General features: G+C 34.6%; 2 protein-coding genes across 2 annotated transcripts in view; one reads left to right on the top strand and one right to left on the bottom strand.

Annotated features, from left to right (window-relative positions):
• Positions 1–17,758, bottom strand: part of plx (PTB_TBC1D1_like and TBC domain-containing protein plx) — a 160,813-nt gene that overhangs the window by 97,982 nt on the left and 45,073 nt on the right. The window lies entirely within an intron of this gene.
• Positions 1–17,758, top strand: part of LOC111504736 (cilia- and flagella-associated protein 61) — a 56,531-nt gene that overhangs the window by 15,664 nt on the left and 23,109 nt on the right. The window contains exons 7-8 of the mRNA XM_074174026.1: positions 8,889–9,048; positions 12,764–13,081. Coding sequence (XP_074030127.1) covers positions 8,889–9,048; positions 12,764–13,081 — 478 coding nt within the window. The remainder of the gene's footprint in view (positions 1–8,888; positions 9,049–12,763; positions 13,082–17,758) is intronic.

Here is a 17,758-nt window from a genome sequence, read left to right as displayed (position 1 = left end):
CCTTTGCGAATACAGCAAACGTATCAAAAGAATATATTCATTGTTGAGCAATATTTACTATAACAAACAAATCTCTTCGATTTTTTACACGCTTTATATTAGCTTCACCTGTATGTATATATGTTTGTATGTATGTTTGTTTGTAACTCTCAAACTCGGGATCTGAATTGACAGAATTATCGTCATTATTGCTTGATCTATTCGCGGGCAGATGGCGCTGTATGTAACTATCTATAGTAAAATCAATAATGATTAAGAGTAAAGCGCGTTGTCATATCTAAATTTTACGTTACCAGTTTATAGCAGAATCAAAATATAGTGAGCAGTAGAGTTGTAGGTTGTGGCAAATTATAGATAATACACAATACTAGTACGATTAAAAGGTATTATTCATGACAAAAATCAGTAATGAGCTTGTAATGAGTTATACTTATACATTTCCTGATTACTGATCAGTTAAAATTCATTATTTTCTGTATAGTGTTAGATATTTATTACAACTAGTGGCAACGCTGTACGCAACGATATTTCTGTCTTTGTCACTTGACCGTAACTTCCATCTCATCGTTGCAGTCCTCACTAATGTACTTGCAGCCATGAGCGTATCATTGGTTTGTGAATTATACAGCGTGAATTGTACGTTTTACAGTTAAGTTAGTCAGCAATCGACGTGTTGTGATAACAATTGGTGAAAATAATAGTGCTAATAAGTGTTCAAGCGTTACATAATTATATTTCTACACCGTTCTCAAACTACTCAAAAAATGGGAGACATGGTCGGGCCTTCCACGTCGACAAAGGTAAAACAGTCGGAGTCTCGGTCAGTAAGAGAAAAACAAATTGTACTGCGATTATTTCACTGTCTTGAAAGAGATCATCAGCCACCAAAAGATGACTTTGTGCATATGTGCTGTAATTCTACGTGTGTACCTCCGAATAACCAACTGGGCATTTCTACATCATTAAGTTCCACAATTACAAAAGATAAATTAGTTGATATGTGCTCTGATTATACCGGTGTACCAAAATCATCGATTTACAAAATACTAAGAGAAGCAGAAATTCATGGGGACGTACAAACGCCAAAAACTAGTAGCGGACGAAAAAAAATCACAGTTGATGAAGAAGCCAAAACCAGTATACGCAGAACTATTCACAGTTTCTTTTTCAGAAATGAGCTGCCACACTACAAACAGTTCTGGAGGCACTTAGCGATCATGAATTGGTCCCAAAAATGGGTAAAGAAACTTTTAGGAAACTTGTACACGAAATGAAATTTACGTACGGAAAAGTTGACAGGAAAATCATTCGCATTGAACGTCAAGAAATAATAGCATGGAGAAGAAACTATCTAAGAAAAATTGACAAATTTCGGAAGCTCAAAAAAAATTGTACTTCATGGACGAGACATGGGTTAACCAAGGACATACGGTCAAAAAAGTATGGCAGAATGGTAATATAACAAGTGCACGACAGGCCTTTATTGAAGGTTTGTCAGTTGGGTTAAAACAGCCATCTGGAAAAGGTAGTCGTCTGATAGTTACGCATATAGGAAGCGACAGTGGATTTTTACCAAATGGTGAATTAATATTTAAATCTAAGAAAACAGGCGACTATAATGAAGAGATGAATACGGAGGTGTTTGAAAAATGGTTTGAAGGCATCATTCAACTTGTGGAACCTGGGTCTGTCATCGTCATGGACAATGCCCCATACCATAGTCGACATTTAGAACCATTACCGAAACAATCATGGAAAAAATCAGCAATTCAAGAATGGTTAATTAATGAGAACATCCAATATAACTAAGATAGTTAAAAGGCAGAACTACTTCAGCTAACAAAATTACACACAGACAAATATAAAAAATTCGCAGTGGATGAAATGGCGTTAAGTCGTGGAATTACAGTATTAAGGTTACCACCATACCACTGCGAATTAAATCCAATAGAATTAATCTGGGCGCAAGTAAAAGGATACGTGGCACGAGAAAACAGAACATTTAAATTAGTGGACGTGCAACATCACCTACAAGAAGCTATTCGAACTGTTTCTGCAGAAGACAGGAAGAAATGCATGCAGCATGTTCTAAAAGAGGAGCAAAAAATGTGGAACGTATACAACCGTATTGAACACAATATTGAACCAATCATAATTCACTTTGATGATAGCGGTAGCAACAGTGACGAATCTGAGGTTGAAGATTAGACGAAAATTTGTATATTTACATTTATATTATATTCTATTATCAAAAATTTGTAATTTGTATTTTCTAGTACCCCTGACGATGAGTTTAAGTTACTCGAAAGCTTGAGAATAGTTATAATGAGTTCACTTATCAATTGCTGCAACCCAATAGTGAAAAAAGTTATATATACAGGGTGTCCCTGGACTTCCTCTTTTAAGGAAAATGGAAATGATAGGTAAAATGTTCATAACGAATTTTTATAATGCAAACACGTTTAACTAACGAAACTCAAGAGCCTCAAGAGCAAACAGAAATGAAAAATCCGCTACAGAAACTGCTCGATATGACCACCTTCTCTTTCTATACATTTTCTTAGTCTGCGAAGACACCCTCTCTGTATTCGAAATAGCATTCCATGGTCGTATGGTTCGTATGGCTTCACAATGTAATGTTATTCTATTCAATAATGCATCTCTTGTGTGAATAGGTGTAGCGTAAACAAGGCTTTTTAGATGCCCCCACAGAAAAAAATCCAAGTATTTAAATCCGGAGACCGCGATGGCCATGAATATGGCCCACCTCTACCAATCCATCTATTGTGGAAAATATGGTTCAGATGGTCACGCACAATCAAACTAAAATGAGGAGGAGCGCCATCATGCATAAACCACATATCTCTTCGGGTTTGCAATGAAACATGTTTCAAAAGTCCATTCAAATCGTTCTGAATGAACTCCAAATAACGTTCTCCATTCAATCGGTCCTGTAGAACGAATGGTCCTATAAGATGGTTTCCTATGATACCAGCCCAAACATTCACGTTGAATTTCCGTTGGTGTTTGGTTTGCAATATCCCATGGGGATTTTCTTCGGCCCATATATGGAGATTATGAGAGTTGATAACTCCATCTCTACTGAAACCTGCTTCATCAGTGAATAAAACTCGATTAATAAAAGTCATATCCTCTCTTTGCCTATCCATGAACCAATTGGCATATTCCAGTCGTGCTGGAAAATCTTGAGGTGTCATGGCATGTACCTTCTGGATGTGAAATGGGTGGAGCAGTTGTTCCCTAATTATTCTATGAATAGTGGACTTGGATGTATGGAACTGTTCTGATAGATATCTGATGCTCATTGAAGGATCATCAGCGACGGCTTCCAAAATATTTTCCTCCAATACAACGGTACGTACAGTCCTAGGAGCGCCCTCACCACCTCGTTTTGGCAAAACTGTACCTACAATAATATCGAAATAAAACAACGTGCTCAAATTAATTATCAATTATTACATACCTGTCTCCCTCAAGCTGCGATCGACACGCTCGAATGTTTCTCTTGACGGTACCGTTCGATTGGGAAAATGCTAGGAATACAGACGACGAGCTTCTGCAGCATTACAAAATGCTCGTCCATAAAATATATGCATATCTGCATATTCATTGAATGTAAACTGTTCGGCCATATCAAAAGAATTCAAAATATCCTATAGAATATTGACAATACAATGATAGTCATATGACAACGCACCACTCAACAAAACAAAATCGCATTCCAGTTTCTCATTTTTTATCAAGACTTTCTAAAAGGTTTCTTTGTCAACATCTGTGAAAGAAATATTATTCCCTGGATATTTTTCACCTGATCATGTGCAGCCGTTTTTGTAGTTCATTCGTTTGCTTTTTATTAGTATAGTAAATATTTTTTCCGATGTGCGTTTTTTCAGCTAAATTTAGATTCGTGTTAAAGAATTTCTCCCATAAAATTTTAATTATCAGTGAAACTCCTCAACAGTTTAGCTGTGAAGAAGGATTTGAAACATTCGAATGTTGAGTTTCATGAGATTCAGATAACTGATCAACACGAAACGTGATTATTCCACACGTATTATGTACATACAAAATATGGAATGAATTCGATATTTCATAGTAGAGTAGCTTGTTAGTTAGTTAGTGACTTAAACTTCCATATAGGTACTGTACTTTTTGTTTACGACTTCATTCTAGCATACTTTGTATTATTCCTGTTATAAATGTTGTTGAATTAACGTTATCATTATTATTTCTGCTTTGATAATTATTCATTTCAAATAATGGTGGACAAGCGGGTTTGATGTCGTCGAGTAGAACTACATTTTTATCAAGACTCGTTGCTCCGATCGACTTTCCACACGAGTACTTTTCTTCATAAAATTGTCCAAGTAACCTTATTTTGTTGAAAAATATTGAAAAATATCTGTCATTTCAAAGTTTTGGGGTGTGGACCATCGGGGGTAGTCCGTTCCTGACTTTGTAGCAAAACAACTGACTCCTGCATGAAAGCTCATCGACGGAATTCATTTGTTTAGTCAATTACCAAAATTTGGATGATTTTGAATATTCCCTTGAAAAGTTATCAAAGAAAAACATTTTTCATTTTGTAACTTCGAGGGCCCGTAACTTGGTTACGAAGACTTTCAGGAAAAAAAGTTATATGAAGTACTGGTGATATTTTGACCCCATCTATACATTCCCGAGAGGAAAAGAGGAAGTCCAGGGACACCCTGTATATATATATATATATATATATATATATATATATATATATATATATATATATATATATATATATATATATATATATATATATATATATATATATATATATATATATATATATATATATTGTGTTTTTTATTAGTATTGTTAATTTATTTGGTACCTACTATAATTACCACGATTATTACTCCGTTTTCATAAGGCCCACCTAATGACTACAACGATTAGGTAAATTACGATATTGCAAAGTTTTAATGAAATAATAAAAAATGTGTATGAATATTTTAACTAATTGTACTAAGAATTTTTCTTTCATTCTTAACCCTCTCAAAAATTAATAAGCACGCCCTCGATTTGCTGTCAACTGGGCTTACTTCTACTCTCAATCATTATTGGTCTTAGTATACATTATTTCTTGATCTATTCGCGGGCAGATGGCGGGATGATGACCTATTATAGATGAAATATTTAGATATTTAAATATTTTCAATTACCCGTGATTCTGTACAGAAAAACGTTTTGAACGAAACGAAAGATACATTTTAAAATCTAAGTCGATTATTTGAAAGCAAACCAGAATATGGATTTCAACAATGAAAACATCATTGTAAAATGTACACCTGAAAAATTCAGTTACCCACTTAAATATTTCATAAATATAGTTTAAAAAACTAAAAAATACGCTATTATAGTATATGATACTGAAAGTAAAAAATAAATTTAGTCTAATAAAAATAAAAAACACGCTTTTATAGCATATGAAACTAAAAAGTAAAAAATAAATATAGTTTTAAAAAACTAAAAAAACACGCTTTTAAAGAACATCGAACTAAAAAGTTAAAAATAAATCTAGTTTATAAAACTAAAAATCACATAAACATAAAGAAAATCGAACAGAAATGTAAAAAATATTTTTTTAAGCTTAAAACAATAACGATCGGAAAATACTAGTATTGTTGTGAAAACAGCAGTTGTATATCTAGCATCAATTACAGGACCATACTACGCATCATTACTTGACAATCTGAAGGTAGAAAAACGGCCACATTTGCAGGAAAAAAAAATCATATTTCACCACGACAACGTACCGTCTCACTCCTCAGCGGTTGCCATGGCGAAAACCCACGAATTACGGTTTGAACTGCTTGACCATTCGCCTTACTCACCAGATCTAGGCTCAAGCGACTTCTTTTTGTTCTCTCATCCTGAACTTGAGCTCGAAGTATCGAGATTTTCGTCAAATGAAGTCCAAAGCAGCTACGTGAACAATTCAAAAATATGCATACCTTTTCTGGAAACGTGGATACGGAAATTTGTACTCGCGCTGATAAAGAGAAGCAAGTGGAAGTTCAATAGCAGTGATGTTGCAGAAGAAGACATCGTCGTTATTGCGGATGATATTTATTCCAGAAAATCATAGCCAAGAGGAAAAGTTACGCAAATTTTTCCTGGTCCCGATGGCAGAGTTACGGGTAGTCGAAGTAACTACAGCAACATGAATTTATCGTCGTCTCATCACAAAAATCATTTCGTTGAAGCCAAAGAAGTAATTTGCCAGCCCCGGAGAATGTTCTGAATTAATCTGACATCTAGTAGTGAAGATGAGATTGTTTATTGTTTTATATAGTTATAGTATTTCCAATACCAATTGGAACAGCATAGAGAAGGAATTCCCGCCTCGACATAGGCGTCGGCATATTATTTTTAAGTGGTAGTTTTTCAGTTACTCATTCTTACAATCATAGCAATTGATCACCCCATGAAAAAGTTATCTCAACTGAATTTTTCCACCATGGGTAATTATGAAAAACTTCGAAATTCAAGGCAGTTGATTTCCGAGTCGAAAACTCTAAAATACAATGAAAACACAAATAATCACACCGAATTCTCGTCAAACATATATTTACAAAATAATAGAGGCCAACAAAATTGCTAGAAAAATCAAAATTCTTCTTCGCTATATTCGGATGAGGTGGAATCATCATCGAGTTGAATAACGATCGGATTTATGGAACTTTGCACAAAATATTTGTTCTCTTCTTTTATAACGTGGGCCACACAGTTCTTCCACAGATCAATATTACCTACATCATTCACCTCTCGCCTTATATTGTCAAGAACTACAGTATTCAAAGTCGGTGACTGATTACATTTCCGCAAGCTTTCTTTCATTGTGGTCTAAACCATTTCAATTGGATTGAATACACAATAGTATGGAGGCAAACGTAGGAGAATATGACCACGTGTTTCAGACATCGAATCAATAATATACTCTTTTTTCAAATTACGTTGTTTTATGATCGCCAGTAATACCTTTTTCGTTGGAATCTTTTTGGGTATTTCCCTGTCATGATTTCGCATGAAATCAACAATATCTGCTTTTTTGTGTTATTGCTTGGAATTGTAGTCAATAACCGAGAATGATACGAAGCGTTATCCATAACAATAACCGAGTTTGGAGGAATATTTGGGAGAAGCTGCTCACTGAACCAGGTTTCGAATAAAACCACAGTCATATCTTCGTGGTAATAAGCAGACGAATCTTTTATATTTTTGGCCGACAGAAGCAAAGCGTTAGGTACGAAACCACTTTCATTTTCGGCATGCAAAATTATAACACGTTTTCCCCTTGAAGAAGGTGTGTTCAAAGCACAATACTTGGTTTCGTTTACCCAGCCATTTTTGACAACATCATGGGTGTCAAACCAAGTTTCGTCGAGGTAGATTATATGTCTGCTGGATTCTCGGTAGCTTTTCATTCGCCTCAAATATTCTTGTCGGAGTTGAACAATGCATGTCTATTCCATTATGACCATCCGATTGTTCAATTTTTTATATTTGAAACCACAAGACAATAAGACACCTCGTAGAGTTTCTAAACATTTGTAATTGTAATCGGGATAGTCGAGTAATTTATACCAAATCATTTCCAAGGTTGACACTTCATTTTTTTTGGTATATACCATAAATTGTTCGCCAAATCACATCTTTTGTAGCACCATCAACGTTTGCGAATTTTTTATTCCTTTGTTTTCGTTTCATCGCATGGTCAATGACATCCCCTATTTTAATGACTCGAAGAACTGTCGAACGAGATAGTTTCGTTATCTCGCATATTCTATTCACAATAGCATTCTGTGAAGTGTGACAGTTTTTCTTCTTCAACATGTAAGTCCTTATTTTCAAATTCCGGATCCCTGTCGATTGACACAGATTCCTCACACGTAATGTTATCAGTTGTTTCATAAGGTATCTAGAAAGCCATATTGATGAAAGAACCCAAAAACAGACTTTCACAAAAATCGGTTTAAACGATGAGATTGGAACCTTTGGTGTAAAAATTGAAAAGTTTTTCTAGAGATCAATTACCCTAACACCAAACTGATATTTTTGCACTCGATGCGCGTTTCGCTAACAAGGTTAGCATCTTCAGGAGAAGCAAATTGATACTGAATCTAAAGACAAGGGTTGTTTATATACCTAAAGTTTTTTGGTCCGATGTGGACTTTGTTTGTTGAATGATGATTATCCTAATTGATTTTTCGGTAATTACCTAGTGGAACCACTACCTTCAAATTAATTTGTCAACAATAGATTAAAAAACGGACAAATTAATTTGCAGGTAGTGGTTCCACTAGTTAATTACCGAAAAATCAATTGGGATAATCATCATTTAACAAACAAAGTCCACATCGGACCAAAAAACTTGAGGTATATAAACAGCTAACCCTTGTCTTTAGATTCAGTATCAATTTGCTTCTCCTGAAGATGCTAACCTTGTTAGCGAAACGCGCGTCGAGTGCCAAAATATCAGTTTGGTGTTAGGGTTATTGGTCTCTAGAAAAAGTTTTCAAAAATCGGTTTGCAAAACACTCACTACCTCACCTAACCCCACGAACACACGGCACTGAACTACATTTGATAGCGCGGTAACTAACTATCTGGGCGACTAAGGGCCCCAGGCAAGAAATGTTTATGCCGTTCCAATTGGGAATGGATAGACTATACCAATATTATTATTGTCAGTTTTGTTTTGAATAAAAAGCAAGAAGTAAAAAAAATCTTATTTCACCGAAAATAAGAAGTTTGACCAAACAGCATCTAATACTGCGGACTCTGTGTCACTATTTCAGGCTATTAGTAATTATTTATATTTTTTACAGGTTGCTCGTAGAGAGCATGAGAAACAGGTGAAATTTCTGCTGTCCACTATACCTAATTATCTCATGGTGCTCCAACACTTTGAGAACTGCGTAACTCATCCTAAAAGTTCATTCTACTCCTGTGTGATGTTATGTGAAGATCAAGTTGTCGGTGTTGCCAGTGAGTAATAATAATTATAATAATAATAATAATATACTTTATTGTCATTAAGAATAAATCTTGTGGACAAAGCTTGTGAAAAATACATACAAATGTAAGTATAGAAATATAAAATGTGAATATAAAAACACCTACAAAAAAGTAAAGTTAGGACATACACTATAGTGCACCATCGAAATTTTGTCTCAACATGGTTGTGTACAGACTTGTTTAAAAATATTATCAACACTTATATAATAGACTTATAAACATATATATACTCATATATAATATAACAAAAATAAACACACCCATTGAACTAAGCAAACAAACATTTATATCCAAACAAGAATATAAACAAAAATCTTATATAACCTGAATTCAAATATGCACATTTTGTCACGTAAATTTATCATTATAGAACTGTTACAAATTATAATAGGGTGTATCAGCCAGAAATGTTTTTACTCTTATTCTAAACATTTTGTTGGCCAAATTTGCATGTCTTATATCTGAGGGCAAGTGATTAAGCATCTTGTCTCCATTGTAATAAATAGAATTCCTGATCAAATTTGTTAAAGGAATTGGCAATTTCAACGCGGTAGACCGGGTGCTATAAGAATGCCATGAAGCCTCAAATAGGGACATATTTTTGTAAATCAGGCAAACTGATTCCAAAATGAACAAAGCAATCACTGTTAAAATCTTTTGCTCAACGAGTTTGTGTCTGCATGAATCACGAGGTTTAATTTTACACATATAAGTACCTGATAGCCCGTTTCTGCAGTACTACTACAGAGAAAAGTGCTGATGAATTGCATACTCCCCAAAAGGGTACTCCATAAAGTAGATGGGATTCAACGAGGGCGTAACACACCGTTCTGGCAGTTTTGATTCCCAAATTTATTGAAGTTACTCTCACTGCATAACATCTAGAACAAATTTTACATTTAAGTTGTTCGATATGCTCAATACATTTGAGCTTGTTGTCAATGTGAATACCTAGAAATTCAGATTGAGTAGTAGTAATACCAAAAACAGAAAACAGCCCACGAGCAAATTTATGCAAATTATCAAATTGTTCCAGTGGAAGAAAATTCCAACAAAGATGAATTTTGATATTTGTTCTTAAGCATATCACTGCACCGTAAATCAATAATTTCCATTTGGACTTCCGGAGCCAGGGTTTCAATGTCAGAATCAAAAGGATTTTGAAACAGCTTGATTTCATTCGCAAAGACATCAAAATCTGAAAAACGAGTATCAAAATTTATCTTCAAAGCACTCGAAGTTTCGATTGCAAAATTGACAGGAAATTCAGTCTCTGTAGTGTGGCTGAATATTTCACATGTTTCAAAATGTGTGAAACATTTTTTTACGTAATTGCGATTGAAATAGTATTATTTTCTGCCTAAAGGATTTGATATTGGTGTATAAATCAGGGAGAAGATGACTTTCTCCTCGCAATCTCAAATTCAGTTCGTTCATATGATTTGTCAAATCGACATAGAAGGCTAACTTCCACATCCATTCACTATTTTCTAAATCGGCAAAACGGCGCTGCTTCTCATTACAAAAAAATTCTATCTCTGCTCGAAGTTTAAAAAAGCGCTTAAGGACTTTTCCGCACTAAGTCAGCGTACGGCAGTATGATATGCTAAATCATTTTCTCCAATCTGTTGAATAAACTCGCGGAATTGTCGGTGATTCAGCCTAGTGGATCTGAAGTTATCAACTGATATGACTGGTTTTAGAACTTCAGACATATCCAAAAATTTTCCGCACAAGGACTGTTGATGAATGATACAATGTAAAAGTAATGGTTTTGAACCACCATCATTTTCTACAGCCTTTGACACAAGTGCAACCACTCCTTTATTTTTACCATACATATTTTTACCTCCATCAGTTGTTATAGATTTCAAATTTCTCCATCGAAGGTTCTTTTTATAAATGGCATTTTCAACTCCCTTAAAAATATCTGCCCCAGTTGTCGTGCCGTGAATACTACCAATATCAAGAAGTTCTTCATACACTTCATAGCTTTTATCTACTCCGCGAATGAAAATCAAAACCTGAGCAGTATTTGACACATCCGTTGACTCATCCAATGCAAGAGAAAATCACTCATGATGTCCATTTTTGTCAGACAGTTGAGATGATATATTTTTTACGATGTCTTGCACCCTCCGAGCCAAGGTGTTTGCTGACAAACTGACAATTTTAAATAAATTTACCTTTTCGGGGCATGTTTCTTCGGCTACTGCAATCAAGCATTCTTTCATCATTTCACCATCGGTGAATGGTTTGCCACGTTTTCCGATTTCAAGAGCCACACGAAAGCTGGCGCGAGTTGCAGCCTCTTGTTCAGTATTCGCTTTGGTAAACAAAGATTGCTGCGATTTGAGTCCGCGTTTCAGAGCTTCAAATTTTTCCTTCCGCAAACTTCCTGTATACTTGGAGTAAGTTTGAAGATGTTTCGATTCATAATGTCGTTTAATGTTATAGTCTTTGAGAACAGCTATGGTTTCATTACAAACTAAACATAGCGCCTTATTACTGGACCCAATCACAAAATACTGAAAGTTCCATTTTTCTTGGAACGTTCTGCATTCACTGTCGATTTTTCGCTTCTTTTCCATACTAACAAATCACACATAAAAACAATAAGTCAAATCAAAATACTTTTATTGACGGTCGTTCCTTTATTTCACAATAGACAGTTTCGCTTCCTTCGCCTTTCCTACGCAGACTAACTCGCAGTTGAATGAATGAATGAATGAAAATCGTATATTACAAATTTTACAGGTATTTACAATTTTTTGTGTGTCTATGTGTTTGTGTAGGACCCTGCTATAGGCTTATGCCTCTTTAGGGTAGTTGCGCCGCCTAGCGGGTAGCTGAAAAAGATAGTACATAGTACCACTACTCGCCACTAGATGTCGTTAAGTGTCACAATACACAATAATAATTGAAATGCAAAAAAGCGTAAGTTTGCTTAGGTCACGCACTTTGCGACTATCCTAGTCGACAAATATAGTAAAGGGCAGAAATTGGCCCTTGGAACAAACTGAAAAAAATCATTATGGTCCGAAGGCTTCAAAGTTTGGAGACCCCTGATCTAGACCCGCTGAGATTGGCAAGCTGTTTATCCCTAATTCTCTGATTGTGAAGTTCATTGCTTTCATTTATTTCAAGTTTGTGAGCACAAGCAAAATTAGCTCGGTTTTTGGCACTGGGATTTTTACCCCACTGCCAGTAGGCGAGAATTTTGGAGCTGACTCGCAATTTTTGTTGAACCAAGGATTAGTTTTTGTTAGGCTGCTACGAATGGTGTTCCTGACTGAAACAGATTCTTATGTTGTACTTAGATCAATTTTGTATATCTTCTACTAGCTTTTTTAGAGCCCCTCTTTGTGTTAGACTTTGAACTAGGTTTTCATAGACTCCTAATCTCTCTTGGTGGCGTTATTCAGGAACAAATGTTGCCGTTTTCAGCAAATCCATGATGCATTAATCGATTCAGGCTGAACTACGTAGTAAGTAATACATTGTTTATCTTTCAATGAGCAGGCTATCCTTTAACCTCCAACGACACCTCTCTTTGACGGTCTTATTTCACATATTCGCTCAAATACTGGGTCAATTGCTAACATGTGGATATAACCTGACCATATTTCCCTCGAGTTTTTCATAGACATATTCCAATAATTGTTATACCACTTTTTTTTTTCAGCTATTACCGAAGAATTTGACGTGAACTATCTCCAGGCACACTACGATTTACACTACATCGATAATAAAATTCATCGAGTTGGCTCTCATGGACTCATAGAAAGCATAATTTTATCGCCCATTTTCCAAAGATACTCCCAGTTTTTTCTCAGAGAAATACATAGACTGTGTGATTTTTCTGTTCTATATTATAGACACACTCCATACGACACAACAGAAGCTTACAGAGAAAGGCCTCTGCTGAATATTCTACAAACTCTGCTACCCGTTTTACCACGAAAGCAGCCTGAGTATGATTTGAAGATACTCAAAGCCGAAGGTAGGTTGACTTTATATTCTTAGAATGTCTTTCCTCTCTATTTTATAAATTGAAAAGGGGATATTTTAAGGATTTTAAGGAGAGAATAGTTTTTATGAAAGAACGGTATTGGCTTTTTACTTCTACATCTTCCAAAGAAAGAAAATAATTTTACGAATCAAACCATTTACATTACCATTTACAAAGATGTGTAGATCATACAAAGAAATAACATCCAGACACAAACTGGAAGAAAAAGCCATATCGAAACAACTACTTTCATGACGAATTATAGACCAATTTCAAGTTTACCAGTTTTACCTAAAATTATTGAGAAATTGTTGAATCTTGAAAAGACAAAATTATTATACAATGTGAACCATTTTTAATGGAAACACACCCCTAAAATTTGAAGTTGTAAACCGATTTTAATATATTTTTTTTTGAAATGTCAATTACTAAAAGGTCTACCTTGGGACAAAATTTGAAATGTTTATTAAAGTTTCAGGGCATACTACGATATTTTTTCTACGCCTCTGGATTCAGAGTGCCTCTAAACAGATGTGACCAAAATTTCATGAAAAAATATTCATTATTAACAAAGTTATGACAACTCAAAAATTCGAAAACTCACACAGCTAACAGTCACAATATATCATTTTTTTATGATTTCAACAAAAAATTGCCGCCAGATGAAAAAAAAACAAATAGCGTAAATATTTTTATTGAAAATAACGGAATTACATTCTCACAATTCAACTAACAATGAAGCAAAAAATTTCAATAAACGTAACTAATTGCTAATTATTGGAATATTTCGATTCAGTGCAACAATTAATTCTAACTCATATTCTAGTAACCTCTACTAATCCACCACGTATTTCGATACATGTGTCGTAGCGCTTACGAATGTTTCTGATTACGTTCCTTAGTTCTTGAGGGCTAATATCTGCACATACCTGTCGAATTCTTGCACAAAGTTCATTTCTATCCCTTCAGCGGTTTTTGTAAACATTTTGTGTGAGAAGTCCCCAGAGAAAAAAGTCCAAAACTGTGAGGTCTGGAGATCTGGGTGGCCACACTACATAACGGATTACCACGGCCTATCCATCGGTTTGGAAAATGTTCATTAAGCTATTGCCTCGCAGCTCTGGCATAATGAACTGAACCCCCATCTACCTGGACAATTAAATTTGATCGTTCATTGATTGGCAGCTCATGAAAAGCATCCCAAAACTCTGTGTTTGAAAATTCTAGAAACCTCTGCGCATTAATGTTTTCCTCAAAAAAAGAAAGGACCAATAATTCATTCGTTCGATATCCAACACCAGACGTTGATTTTTTGGGAATACTGGCTTTTACAGTTTATTACCCAGTTAGGATTATCCGCTGCCCAATAGCGACAATTCTGTGATGACACTAGTCCATTTGTAGTGAAAGTGGCTTCGTCGGTATATAAAATATTTTTTAGGAAATTTCTATTGTTTGAATATTCCCCTTGGGCCCATAAACAAGATTCCAGGCGTCTTGCTTCGTCGCCTTCTTGAAGTGTGTGTAAAAATTTTGGCTTGAAAGGTTTAATATTCTTCGCCTTGAGACATTTTCGAATAGTTTCTCGTGGAATATTCAAATCTAAAGTGGCATTCCATATACTGGCATTAGGATTATTTCTGAAATAATCTAAAATGATTTGATCATTCCTGTCATTCCTGTTTCGTCTTTGTACAGGATTACTTTTTAACATCATTTTTGATACTGCACCAGTTTCATTGAATATTTCATTTACCGTACCTTAGCTAATACGAGGACGATCTGGATGTCTCTCATTAAATACTCTACAAACCTCTCTAGCACTTCTAACGTCATCTCCCGAAAGGCGTACAATTTCAATTTTCTTTCTTACGCTCAATCTTGCAGCCATGACACAAAATAATTCGAAGAACTGTTAGGTGAATATTGTTGACAATAGTACACTTAAATCTTTCACAAGTGTCAAACTGTAATATCATTTCCATGGCAACTAAGATTTAAATTGAAATATTAGAACTTAGTTTTAGTTAATTTGCGTGAAAACTTGAATGTAATTCCGTTATTTTCATTGAAAATATTTACGCCATTTTTTTTTCTGGCGGCACTTTATTGTTGAAATCCTAAAGAAAATATTCTCATGGCTATATCTGTTGATATAAGGGGTTTTTTGTGACTGTTAGCTGTGTGAGTTTTCGAATTTTTGAGTTGTCATAACTTTGTTAATCATGAATATTTTTTCATGAAATTTTGGTCACACCTTTTTAGAGGCACTCTGAATCCGGTGGCGTAGTGATTTTTTCAATAAAAAAATCGCTAATAAAAAATCCCGATTTTCGACTAAGAAAAAATATCGTAGTATGCCCTGAAACTTTGATAAACATTCACAACTTCAAATTTTAGGGGGTGTTTCCATTAAAAATGGGTCACACTGTATGTTGGGCAATACGGATTTCGAGAAAATAGTGATACAGAGTCCGCAGTATTAGATGCCATAACCCAATTCCAGCTTAATTTAGAAAAACAATGAGGACACACTATAAAAACACACTTTTGTCTATTTTTTACGATATTTCTTTATTGGTGACTAGTCAACAATAAAGAACGTGAAAAAACAGCATATATAAAATTTGTTTTGAACAAAAATGAAAATAATTCAAAAATGGCACGGAGAAATCTTGCAGATTGGGGTGTTACTACAAAATCATCCTAGCAAACCAATATCCTGCCAATTGAACTACATAGACTTGAAGAAATCAATGACTAATTTTTAAACATGGCTGGACATTCAATAGTAAATAATAACACTATTTCATTCTACACTAATAATAAATTGAACGCTTTTTTGAACTTTTCCCTCACCGATATATGTGATGATGATATTTTGACTGCTATCAAAGAAATAAAATCTAATGCTTTAGGTATTGACAATATAAATATCAAGATGATATCATTAGTGATAACACACTGTATTGAAGAAGTTAAACATATTTTCAACGAGTCCTTCAGACAGGGTATTTTTCCAGATGTTTGGAAGGTTGCTAATATGATTCTAATTCCGAAAAAGAATGCACCTACCACGTTAAGTGACCTACGCCCTGTCAGCATTCTGCCCTCATTCTCTAAAATATTCGAGAAAAATGTTTCCCGTCAAATAAGAGCTTTTCTTGAAGAAAATCGAATACTCCTGAAGGAGCAGTCTAGGTTTCGCAAAAAACATGGAATACAGACTGCCCTCTTGAAAGTAATCGACGATCTTGCGAGATTCAGAGATCAATCAAAAGCCACCATTCTAGTACTGCTTGATCAAAGTAAAGCTTTGAATTTAGTTATTTTTGATTCACTCATCAGCAAGCTCAAATTCATGGGATTCGATGACATTTCTCTTAAATGGATGACCAGCTATCTCACAGGCCGATCACAGAGAGTCAAACTGGATGATTACTCATGGTCATCCCAAAAAAAACAATCTCAGGTGTACCGCAGGGAAATATTTTAGGACCCTTGATGTAATCAGTGTTTATTTTTGATTACTTCACTTCCTTATCATATTGTCAAGTACATCTATACGCAAATGATATACAGTTATATTTGTCTTCTCATAACACCGATACAGAAAGTTGCGTGGTCAATATAAACACAGATTTGCACAAAACATTCCTATACTCGGAGAATCGTGGACTGAAAATCAATCCAAATGAAACTTTGGCCTTATGCATAGGGTCTCAAAGACAAATAGTAGAAAGTCAGTGTAACTTTAGGCTCACTCTCGATAACGCAGACATTGACTGGGTAGACAGTGCTAAAAATATTGGCGTAACCATAGATAGCTCTTTGTCTTTCCATGAGCATGTGTCAAACATTTTGAAAGTATCATTATTCAAACTCAAATCGCTATATAAATTCAAGTATCAGTTACCAAAAGAAATGAAACTCAAGTTAGTTGAAACTCTTATTTACCGCCATATCGAGTATTGTTGTTCGTTATATTACAATTTTTTGCCGCAATATAACAAGCAGAAGTTACGAAGTATACAAAATGCTTGCATGCGATTCGTATACTGTATACCATATGGTGAACATGTTACACCATTTTTGTTAAAAATGAAGGAGCTGAATGTGAGGTACAGAGTTCAATATTTGATAATTTTTTTTTGTTCAAGTTGCTTCAAACTAAAACACCTATATTATATTATATACTATATTATATAGTTTATTAAGCAGGCATTCTGACATACATATGGTCAATTTGAGAATTAACTCATTCAACATACCTAGGCACCGTACTTCCAAATTTCAAGGAAGTTTTTCTTATATAGCCCCTTCTTATTTCAATGAAATTTTACCCCTTTTAAATCATACTTTTCATCAATTCAAGAAAGAAATAAAATCACAGATACTTACTGCTCAGTGCTAATTTGAAAGATTTAAAATTCAATGTACGGTAGTGCTATGAAATTGTTAAATTGACCAAAATAATGTTAAGAATATTAAGAGTTATTAGCAACTATTCAGTCTTCAATTTTTTTCTCTTCTCTATCATTGTTATGATAGTAAATAAGTATTTTTATAATTATTTTCTTACACTCACTGTATAATTTTTGGGAGTGTTGGAAGATAGCCTTTTCCTTTTATGTATAAATGTATTTTTTATGCATGTGAGATTGATGA

The sequence above is a fragment of the Leptinotarsa decemlineata genome, unplaced genomic scaffold (genome assembly GCF_025532065.1).
Source record: "Leptinotarsa decemlineata unplaced genomic scaffold, Ldec_3_MD MMD2_tig00000505_RagTag_RagTag, whole genome shotgun sequence".
NCBI classification, from domain to species: domain Eukaryota; kingdom Metazoa; phylum Arthropoda; class Insecta; order Coleoptera; family Chrysomelidae; genus Leptinotarsa; species Leptinotarsa decemlineata.
Note: the sequence above shows the minus strand (reverse complement) of the source record. Positions and strands in the feature narration are given on the sequence as shown.